This window comes from Gavialis gangeticus, unplaced genomic scaffold (assembly GCF_001723915.1).
Source record: "Gavialis gangeticus isolate Ggan-Ray unplaced genomic scaffold, GavGan_comp1, whole genome shotgun sequence".
Lineage (NCBI taxonomy): Eukaryota > Metazoa > Chordata > Crocodylia > Gavialidae > Gavialis > Gavialis gangeticus.
Window position 1 is genome coordinate 147159291 of NW_017729024.1, and position 11533 is coordinate 147170823.

The 11533-nt window shown below is 42.2% G+C and overlaps 1 protein-coding gene across 2 annotated transcripts; it reads right to left on the reverse strand.

Annotated features, from left to right (window-relative positions):
* Nucleotides 1-4817: 4817 nt before the first annotated feature.
* Nucleotides 4818-11220, reverse strand: FST (follistatin). Of its 2 annotated transcripts, none has more exons than XM_019517877.1 (6): nt 10700-11220; nt 8688-8879; nt 8130-8348; nt 7543-7767; nt 6351-6581; nt 4818-5888 (listed from the first exon to the last, which is right to left on the reverse strand). In XM_019517877.1, coding segments are annotated over exons 1-6 (951 nt in total). In that variant the 5' UTR covers nt 10782-11220; the 3' UTR covers nt 4818-5886. The 2 variants fall into 2 exon arrangements, with proteins under 2 accessions (XP_019373422.1, XP_019373421.1); XM_019517876.1 differs by having other exon boundaries at nt 4818-5640; nt 10700-11217.
* Between the last annotated feature and the right edge of the window lie 313 nt (nt 11221-11533).

Consider the following 11533-nt stretch of genomic DNA (forward strand, 5'->3'; position numbering starts at 1 on the left):
TTCTCAAAGTGTCTCTACTTGTTTTCTTTTGCTTTCCTTGCTGTCCTGACTAATTTAGCTCTTACTTGTTATTGCCTCTTCCAGAATTATTTTCAGCCTTAATGAATTTGTGAAATTTAACAACTCCATAGTTTTAAATGGCGTTTCCTTTATTTGGTGCTTCCTCCTTTATTTATGTGTTTACTACTGAAAATAGAAATGGGAACTCAAGTTTTGCATTTCAATTTAATTTGTAAAATTTCTGATTGGATACTGCCCTCCTTGTACGTTAAAAAACTACCACTGAAGCCAGTGGAAGAATAGCTGGACAAAGAATTCAGGATCATGTCCCCAGATAATGAAGAGAGGAAATAAAAAAGACCACTTTATGTATTCTTTAAAAACAAACAAACAACTTTGTCATTTAATTTGCATTTAAGGGCCACTTTGGGCTGTTCTTGTTCCATGCATCTTTTTCTATTAGGAAATGTTTCTTATCTATTAGTTTCTCTGTAATCTTCATGTCCACAAGACTCAGAAGTATATTGATGTAATTTTTAACCCTCCTTTTCTATTATACTTTGGTTTTACTTCTTTTGCCATGTAATCACTCTGTGGTAAAGGATATGTTTGAGTAACAGAGACTTTCCCTCAAAATCATACTCTGAGTACTTTTTCCCTTAAATTAGAAACAGAGCAACAATGTCTAGATATGCTAGACATTTTGATCATGTGATCTTCACTCCCTGTGTCTGGAAGTCTGTTTCATTGTCAGAATTCTATAATGTCATCAATGTCACTTTCATGCTCTGTAATCTGTCTAAGGACCTGCTTAGCTACATATCGTGCCCTGTGACCTTTGTTAATGACATCTCTAATTTAGACAAAAGTCAAATGGTGGCATATTTCAGTGTCTTCTCTGCAGTTCTGTTTAATTCTTACAGTTCTAGGTGCCTCTTAAATAGAAAGTGATTGAAACTTACAATAAATTTATATAGATGAAATCTATCAGAAGACTGAGGCAAGCAACATTTTTCTGATTAGAGCATTGCGTATTGCTAAGACAATCATTTGGATGCCAGTAAGAAAAAATGAAAATTATACTTATGCATGTAATCATGCATATATGTCTGATATGTGTATAGTTGTATGTTGAGTATAAATTCAAACTAAGGGTGCTTAGCTTGAGATTAATGGCACAAAATCAGGCTCCCCAGGATAATAATGATTTTTTAACACGGTGCTTTGGTAAGCATCTCAAACACCATGAGTGGTATTTCCTAAATTAAATAAAAGAGAATTTAATCTAAAATCTTCAAACCTTGGTGACTACAGTTAGGTTCCTGAATCTACCTACAGGTGGCCCATTAAAAGTTTTTCTTTTTTTCTGATTTGTCAAGAGTTGTGACTATCTACAAGTCCCACTAGAGTTGGTGGGAATTTCAGAGGATCTCCACCCAGGAAAATCAAGCCACTTCTATTGAGGGGCTAAAATATGAATTTAGAGGCCAGACTTCACGCACTTGAATTTGAACAGTTGAACCATTTTGATAAACTGATTATTTTATGAGAGTGTAAAGTAACTGTTTTTCTAGTCTCAGTCTGAAATGCCTTCTCAGTTTTCCATCTTTTGATATGTTATGGAGTGCTCCTCAATCTCACTGAAGTTCAACAAATCCACGTAAAAGCAGAAATCATGGCAAGCTACATACTAATTGCAAGACAGCTAGCCATGCAATATGTATGCATATCAATCCCAGAGCTGATCATTATGACATCAAATTACATAAGTACACTTTTGTTTTCTCTCCAGGTAGCTTCACTATATGGCATACAAGTTACATTGGCCATGTTACTCAAGAATTGTGAAACCATGTGTTTATGCAGATTATCCCAAACAACAAAAATCTTAGCACCAAACTTCATTATGTATCCATGAATGTAAGAACAGTTTGCTTAGGCAATTCATAATTTTAAAACTGCTTGCCTACTGGCATTATTATTCATATATTTCTACCTGCAAAATTCCAAAATTATACTATATAAAGGTGTAATTGCTGTATATTTGGCTAACCTGGTATCCTGTGAACTTCTAGGTCTACATACACTGTACAGTTATGGGTCAGCAGAAGGCATAGAGTCCTTCTTCAAAGGGATAACTTACAAATATTTTTATCACTGGTAATTCATTGTATACATAGTGTCACTGATCTAGACTACAGCACTACATATAAAAATGTCACCTGATTTCCATTTAGAGGCAAAGAAGTATTTTTGTGTCAGGTTCTTTTATAACTGAAAAAATGGGAGCTGTTTGAAATTTGCTGCAAGGTTTGGAATATAAGAACTAGTTCTGGCTGAGGTGGATTTGTGGGCAAAAGGTAAGTAGAGAGACAAACGAGAACTGGCCTTTGTTTTGTCTTAAGTTTATCATGTATATTTAGATATAATGAATCAACTGCATAATTATCTGTTATACATACACATCCAAACACCTGGGAAACCTGGTAATTATAATCTCATAAGGCACATTTATCTTATGTAGACTGTTGGAATTAGGCTGATTCTAAATGTAGTTAGTAGGTTAATTTTTTAAAAATTCACAAAAGTGCAGTTTTTGGCTGTTTTGAAAATTTGGCTATAAGTGACTTTTTCCAAGTCACTTTGTGAGTTAGTGGAAAAGCTGAAACTAGAACCCAGGTGAACTGAGCCCTGCTCCATTGCTTTAACTGATAACACACAGCCAAAATTCTTATCTAAAGTAAAAACACAGCCTTTTTATTTTGTCTTGTCAGAAGCAAAGTGGGCTGCACCTAATTTTAATTCCTAAAGAATCTGCTTCATTGATACTCTAAGTATCCTTCAAATGCAGTAACTTAAAGTGTCATTATTTCCTGAAGAAGTTACATTTAGAGGGGCTTGCACAGCCTTACATATCCCTTACCCACACACTAGTCCTTTGCCCTTCTTCTCTGTAGTCAGATGTTGTTTCTGACAGGGTGCGCCTCCTCTTCTATTCCATATACTATTTCTTTTAATAGGCCAAAAAGCCCTACTACCTTACTCCTCTCTCTTGAAACTTCCCTTTCAAAGTGGGTACTTGTATGAATAAAGTGAAGTAGGTAAATGCTTTGCTGTAATTTTACATCAAATATTACAAAATAGCAAACTCATCACTTTTATTTATTTTAAATTACACCTTTTGTGAATAAGATAAATGGAAAATATTCTCTATGGTAATGTATACAGAGGGAAACTGTAGTGCTGAAATATTATGGAAATCTACATAGGGGGCTGATGAAGTAAGGAAAACTGGAACTGCTTTTAAACTGTCACTATATGAACCGTGAAGAAAACACCTTGAGTCAAATTCTGTTCTCAGGCCCCTATTCAGCAATGCACTTAAGAACAAACATGACTCCACATTATTCAGCAAGTAAACTATTCAGAAGTCTCTGGCTGCTTTACTATTTATTCCATCCAGGAAAAGCACACACCAGCTGCAGATGCTTCCTCAGCCTGGTGAAGGGCATTTATACCAGAAAGCTTGCAAAGAAGAATTTTTCCAACTATTTAAGTTGCTTTAATAAAAATATATCAGATTTACCCAAAGAACCTTGTCACACTATTCAGCAAGGCATTTAAGGACATCTTTAAATCTCATTCATAGCATCTGATGAAGTTAGCTGTGGCCTAAGAAAGCTTATGCATCTCTGAATGACTTAGTCTTGAAGTTGCCACCCTGCCTGCCTTTGCATGGAAGATAATAGGGATATTTGGCTGAATGGGTCCTTAGTTGAGTGAAATTACTTGAGAACAAGACTGAAGTTCCTGCAATGCTAATGGAAGAGGCTATTGCTGTTTTCCCCTGTTCAGTCTACTAGACCTAAATCTATTTTTTAAAGTTTGGTTGGTTTGAAAAATAGACATTTTATGAATGATCCACTGGTAGAACAAAGATACAATAATGATAATACTGGGCTCATTAATGAAATTTACTTTTGGAAGCAAATTATCTCCCAGAGACACTGTGCTGTTTGCATTTTTTTCATGTTCTGTGATACTTGTTTTGGGTCTTCACTTTAACTTTGGCCCATTAGAACATCTTTGGTTGTTTCAGTTCCTCACCTTGAATGGTGAAGGATCTGCACTCCCCATAAACTTATGTGGATCTGATTCTTAGAGGAGTACAAATATATACTCAAGTCCTCCCAGAAAGATGCAAATTATAGATGTTCAATTGACCACAAACCTGTCTCATTAATATAAAGAGGGGAAGACAAACAAAGGGTTCTACCTACTCTCATTCAGAAATACAACTGAATTTCCAGTTAAGTAATATCAGCAAAATTAAGGTGTTTCTCCTAGAAGTGTCTTTAATAATAACCTGAAATGATAGGGGAGGTGGATTTGGGGTTTCAGTTTAGAGTTGTGCATTCTCACAATTCTGCTTTATGTCAATCATAATCACTTTTCCCCTAACCACAAATATCACCAGGCTGAATAAGAGGGCAGACCCTTCACAATCCTTTCAATCAGTAATTAAGAAACTCATGTAGGGAAAATTCCATTTTTTATTTTTTCACTCATCATTTATTTACAAATACACATTATAACTTTTATATACATTGGACATTTACATGGTAGAAAAGTACAAAACTATATATTTAAATGAATTTATATTTAACTCGCCATGTTTGAAAATATAAAATTGCATCAGAAAAAAAGTATTATGAAAAGCAAGAAACTTGAACTGATAAAGCTTTGATATAACTTTTAGTGACATGTTGATTGGAAAAATAACTTTAAAAGTGGTACTGCAGGACCATCTTAAAGGAAACATCTCATAAAGCATTTATGCATGTTACAAAAAATAAAATAAAATAAAATAAAATAAAAACTTTATTTTCATTACAGTTAGCCATGTAGTTATTAACAACCTTCATAATCCGATTTCTTTGGGTCCAGAATTCTTATAGTACAGTATAAATGCTTAGCACATTGAGATCACCTCAGAACATGATGTGATCAGAAGCAGAGAAAAGTGAAGTTTCCTTAAAGATCGCCTCACTGCACCCTGAAAGTATATTTAAGTCAGTTACAGCGCCTTTTGGTCAGTCAAGATTCCTTGTAAACAAAAACCCGAGGGATCTTTTATGTACAGAATCGGCAAGAAGAAAATCCAATAAATAAACATGACAGAAACTGACATGCAAGTTTGTTAAAATGGTAAAGAGTTATCATGGGTGAATCGAAGAGATGAGTCATGTGGGTAAGATCTAAGGAATGGACTTTTATAGTTTACAAGAGAAAAAAAAAGCTTTACTTTACAAGCAAGGGACCTCACAATAAATAACACTGCTCTTCCTGTAACGAATAAATTTCTTCAAAAAACAAGGTGTACAGTCAACCAGACATTTTATGTATAAATTATAAAACATGACACAGTATAAATAAATGTCTACAAGACTCAACTATATGTATACTTTTTTTCTCCCCAAAATAAATAAGCATACACTTATTTACAGTATGGACATAGATTTCTTGCCCAATGGCTGTTCCAATAGTGATGGAGGTTTTACCACTCTAGAATGGAAGAAATAGGAAAGGTGTAGTCCTGGTCTTCCTCTTCCTCTTCTTCCTCGGGGTCTTCATTAATGGCTAGATGGGGGAATATAGGGGAGCTGTTGTTTAAATAAGGACAACAACAGCGCAGAAGCAGCTCAGTGCATGTTTTCAAAGCCCTCTGAACAGCCATAATACAGCGTTGCATTTTTATGTGACTTGTAGTGAGATGCTCTTTGGCATCTGCTGTTATGTAATAAGGTTTTTTTTTTATACATAATCTATGAAGTCATAACTGCAGAAAGTTCTGAAGAATCAATGGCTCAGGTTTTATTGGCAGATTCCTGAAATCAAATAAAAAGCGCTCTTGTGGTCTAGGTTTAACTGCTTTGTGTCCTTCATTCAGAGTTAGTAGAGGCAACTGTGTTAAGACAGCCACCCATGTGCTAACATTAAACTTTTTTTTTGATGGAGTTAAAGTATATCCAGGTGTTAATAAAGCAACCAGCAAAGCACACGAGAGCAAACAAATTAGGGGAAAAATAACTAGAAAGATGTTCTTAGGGCAACCCCTTGCTGATAACATGACTTTTCCTCAAAAAAAGGTGAAAGCCAACTGACTGTTTGACGATCTGCTGCAACCAACCAATCACATAAGCGTGTGTATAATATATATATGTCATATATACTATATATATATTAAATCTCCAAATGAAGTTCTTTTATATTTAAAAGCATAAGTCTTCATTACCTAGGGATTGCCTTCAGAAGCCATAACTGTTTGCAAGGTTAAAAGTCTCACTTACAGTTGCAAGATCCAGAGTGCTTTACTTCTAAAAGCACACCCGAGGAGCAGGCTGCTTCTTTCATGGCACACTCGCTTGGGTAAGTTGTGTTATCACTGGCACAGACTGCTTCATCTGATTTGTTTTCAGGGCACACTTCATCACAGAGGGCACACCGACCTCTGCCAACCTTGAAATCCCACAAGCATTTCTTCCCAGAGCTGCACTGGATATCTTCACAGGACTTTGCTTCTAGAGATATAAAAAAACCAGACATGAGTAAAAGCAAAACACTTTGCCTTCTCATACCTACAGGATTCAGAGAAGACTTGGAGGAAGCTTATGGGTCAGATCCTGCCTGCTATATTCAGACATGTCATCCTTCTGGGAACCAATATAGCAGTGCATTGTCAGGGGTTTGGGACAGAAGCAAAGTAAGCAGGATTTGTCCTTAGGAATGTGGAATGATATTTGCCTGTTGTAAATGTCAGAGGGTGCTTCCTTGCTTCCAGGGAAATCGGTAGGAATTCTTCCTTCCCCATGACTCGAATGAAGTTTAGAGTTTTCCAATTCATGAAGTATTCCTCAAACCAGCTATTTTTTTTAAATCTAACCATCCTAAAATAGTTGGGTGCCTGATGATCTACAATGCATCCTTCCAAATACCTGTGAGATATTTCAAATGCAAAGATTATCTTTTGGAGCTGAAGTTACCCGAAATGTGCATGATATCAACATCCTTATTGCACTGGCCATCATTGTAGGTATTGATACATGCTGTTGGAAGGCATTGTGATGATACTCTTATCTTTCCCTGCAACACTGTTACTAACAGGAGATTTTTAGGAAGGAAAAAGGGATCAGATGTCCTGAGAGACATTATGTCATATTTGCCCAGACCACTCAATCCAGAGCAGCTGAGTGCTGAGCACTGTGTAGCTGTATTTCACATCTATGATGGACTCTATGCCAATTCTTTTGGTAGCAGGAGCAAAACTCACATGGGTAGCAAGGGAAGCTGGATTGAGCCCTTCTGAGGGTGGGACTCTAGCAGTTTTCACTCAAGCAAAACCTTCCTTGAGTAAAAACTGTGGGGATTCAGTCTTGGGAAAAGATCTGCCTCCACAAAGTCACTTGCAGGAGTCTTGAGAGACTTGCTAGGAAGAAGCATTCCCCATGCTCCCACCCTCCTAGGACATGTCATGATACCTACTGATACATTTTCCCTCGTAGGCTAATCCAATGGATCTGCCCAGTAGGCAGGTAGCCTTCCTCAGGTGGCAAGCACTAGCGTATGTTATTCCATCGTTCCCACAGAGATACTGTTCAGGGGAAGTAGGCTCCGGGCAAATTCGATTACATGTCACGCAGTAGGCATTATTGGTTTGATCAACCACACACGTGGAGCTGCCTGGACATAAAACATCCCTACAGGTCTCTGAAATAAAGACAGAAACACGCAATGATTAATAGGAAATCCCACCGCCCAGCCGGGGAGTGACATGTGCGACACAGTCAGACAAATGCCAGAGTAAAAGCCCTTGGCAGCTTCCCTCAGCAAAAGGCCACTGGCGAGAAGCTCCAGGTCTCAGGGGAGCTGGTGGGAACACAAGACTTGGGGGGGCTTCTCAATTCAGTACCTTCTCGCCTCTTGAGCCTGGTTTATTTATTGCCTCTCTACATTTGGACCAGCCCTCTGTGGATTGCCAGGCCAGCTCCTCCTCCTCCCTACATCCATACACACACCCGGAAGCATTTGGGGGGCGGGGTGGGGGGGCTGGGTTAGATTTGCAAACCTACTTTTGCATTTGCCCTGATACTGGACTTCAAGTTCAGGCTGCTCTTTACATCTGGCTTTGAGGAGGGCACACTCGTTCCTGTAGGTTTTCCCATCTAAGCCACACACGGGGCCCTTCCAAGTGATATTAGAGCAATCCGGAGCACAAACACACCGGGGTTTGTTCTTCTTGTTCATTTTACATTTCTTCCCAGGTCCACAGTCCACGTTCTCACATGTTTCTAAGGGGGGAAAGAGGTGTCCTATTAATGCCCGGCCGCTGCCCAGGCTCCCTGGCCATCCCGCTCACACCACCAGCACAACCCGACGGCGGAAGGCGAGAGAACAGGTTCCTCCCAACCTTTTCCCCAGCCAGAAAGGAAAACGTGAGCTCCATCTGCCCCCGACAGCGGGAGAGGCTGCTCGCTGCTCCCGGGCACGCATCCTTTTTAAGCGGGGTCCCCAGGTCCAGGAACCCCCCCACCCCGCCCCAAACCGTGGCGGTTGTGCGATGAGCTGCCCTCCCCAGCCCCAGCCCTCGTGGCGGGCTCCCCCCGCCCAGGCAGGGGCTCGGACCTCACCTTTGCACGGGATGCAGTTTGGGGCGCCCCCATTAAAAATCATCCACTTGAAAAGCGTGTTGTCGTTGACGTCTTCTTCAGTCCAAGAAGTCGTGAGCCTGCCCGTTTTGCAGCACTCCTCCTTGCTGAGATCAGTCTTGTACAGGACCTGGCAGCGGCCGTTCCTTGCCTGCCGTAGCCAACAATTCCCAGCTGCAGGAGGGAGAGAGGGAGAGGGAGAGAGAGCCCCAGCCATATCAATGTCAGTTACCAGTGACCCAGACACAACACGTGCGGCTTGCATTGACTTTTACTAGACTGTTTACTTTTATTTGTCCCGTTTCATAACCCGCAGCTACTCTGGAGCAATTGGGAGTGCAGTTTAAATAACCTGATCCAAACAGGACGAGGCGGTGTTCCGAGGTATTTATTCCATATGGAGAGCAGAGGGACTTCCACGCACATGACAGGGGGCTGCAAGGGATGTGCATTTAAAGAGGCAGACGAGAAAACCACGCTTGCAAATTCTTCTCCTTCTACAAGCCTGCACCGCACCATTGTTCTCGGGCTGCACGGGGTTTTGCAATCTGCGGGAACAGGCAACGTTTCGAAGTCTTTCGAAATCTGGAAATTGTGCTGCATTTCTTAACAAAAGTCTTTTCTTTACTTCAGGGGGCAAAGACCCCCAAAGGCAGAGGGCGGCGGGGGGTGATCGTCAAAGATCCTAAACTACAGGGGCACAGAGACGGAAGGCCACTAAGGAGTTTAGAAAGCGGGAGAGCTGGAAAAGTTATAGGTGCCCTCTCTTCTGCAAGCGTTTCCTAGGGAAGTGCCCTGTCCTTAAAGCGGACAGAGATTTTCCCCCCTCCTATCTCTGTTAGTCATGGATGCACGCCAAGAACATTAGTCCAAGCAACTCCCCCTTTTTTAGTTGGAGAGTTTTGGTTGGGATGAGCCTCTCGTGAATAACCAATGTGACTTCTCCAGCAACTCAATACCAATTGATTCTGGTGCTAATCCAGCAGGGGCTCGATCCCATCTCCTTAGTCCACTGGGACTTTTGCCGCAGTGAGGGGTGTAGGATCGGCCCCGAGGAGCAATATTTCTGGGCTAGGGGAAACTCTTGTCCCCAGGAGTTGGAGCTGAACAAACAACACCCTTTAGAAAACAGTTGCCCCCTCCCAACTCAAAGGAAAGGCTGAAGTCAGTTTTGAGCGCCTTAGCGTTGTCTACATAAGGTTAACCTACATATCCAGCCCAGCGACCAAAAAATCAATAAGAAAACGAACAGCGGTAAGTCATCCAGGTTGTTGATGGAGGGTGATAAAGCTGGGGGGGGGAGGGGGAGGGAATCAAGGAAACAATATTCCCTCGTGTAGCCAGGAAGCTCTTACAGTTGTCAATATCAGAGTCTGGGGGTCACATGGAAAACTTATTTAAACACATTCCCCAACTGTAGAAGAATTTACAGCCCCCCAAAAATCATTCACAAAAAATGGGGGTGGGGGGGAATCCCAATCCCCATAGTAAAAGCGTGTCCGGGGGGAAAAATGACTAATATCTCTGAGAATGTCAGCTGTAACCGTGGGGCTCCTCTCCACCCCCATTCTCCTGGGCAGCAGTCGAGATAAAAAATCTGAGCTAAATTAACAACCCCCCCCAACCAAACAAAACAAAACAAAACAAAACAAAACAAAAAAAAAACTTTTGAGCACCGATTTGGATTCCGGGACTCAGAAAGTTGCCCGAGATGCTGGTGCTCATTCCTGGTGCATAACAACAGTAAATAGCAATCCTCATCCTCCTCATCTCTCCTCTGTACTACGTACAGCGGCCGGGAGATCCGATCAGAAATGGATCTAAATGTCACCTCCGTCTATTCGTACAAAGCAATCCTATTCCCACGGCAAACTTCTGTCGCGCTGCACCTTGGAGAGAGGCGTTTAGTGGGAGAAAACTCAATATGGAAAGAAAAAAAAAAAGAAAGAGGACGGAAAATGAAGCACAGCTACAAATAAACAGTCTCCTCTTACCCTGCACTGTGTGTTCGTCCATGAAGTGGCACAGAAGCATCAGGAATAAAAGCATGCCCGGGTGGATTCTCTGATTTAACATCCTCAGTATCCCAGGGAGTGAGAGAGGCACCGAAACAATCTCAAGTGGAGCAGAGAGAGACGCAGACAGACAGACAGACAGCGAGCACTAGTCAGTCCGCGTATGATCGCTCTATTGAATGAACGTCAGGCTCTGAATGCAGTCTCTCTTTAAATCTATAAGGGGGTCTTAGCTGTCTGCGGTGGGCGGTCTCCTAATGTGTGTGTGTGTGAGTGTGCGAGTGTGTGTGTGTTCGGGGGTGGGGAGATTTAAAAAGTTCAGTGTGAATCAGGTGACATTTTCCACCTTCTGGAAACCCTTTCCAGTGATCGGTCGGAGGTGCACACACACGCACACACACACGCACGCACGCACACGCACACCCTGCCTCGGCTCCCACCCGCCAGAGGGGCTCGCTGGAGTTGTTTGCGTAGTAGCAGGAAGGAGTGTAAAACCCGAGTGGTAACTGGAGCCGGGCGGGGGGAGAGCCGAGCCCTCCACTGGTGTCAGCAATAGCAGGAGGCGCGCACGCGCGGGCCGGGGGTTATCACCCGAGAGCCGGAGCCGTGTCACGGGGGGGGGGGGAGGACAGGCGTGACCCCCCTGGCCCCAAGCTCCTCGGAGAAGCCGGGTGCTGCGCAGGGGCAAGGTGCTGAAGTCGGGTCCCGCTCCCGTCGGTGCCATCCCGGCAGCCCGCCGCTCGCCCGCGCGGGTCCGGTCCCGGTCCCGGTCCCGGTCCCGGTCCCGGCTGGGTCCCGCCGGCTTGGCCAGGC

Excerpts from the sequence above, each read along its gene's own strand:
- FST (XM_019517876.1), bottom strand. The coding sequence starts at position 10,781 with ATGTTAAATCAGAGAATCCACCCGGGCATGCTTTTATTCCTGATGCTT. Across the intron at positions 8,880-10,699 it reads GGACGAACACACAGTGCAGG|CTGGGAATTGTTGGCTACGG; the intron begins GTAAGAGGAGAC and ends TCCCTCCTGCAG. Across the intron at positions 6,582-7,542 it reads CTACGAGGGAAAATGTATCA|AAGCAAAGTCCTGTGAAGAT; the intron begins GTAGGTATCATG and ends TTATATCTCTAG.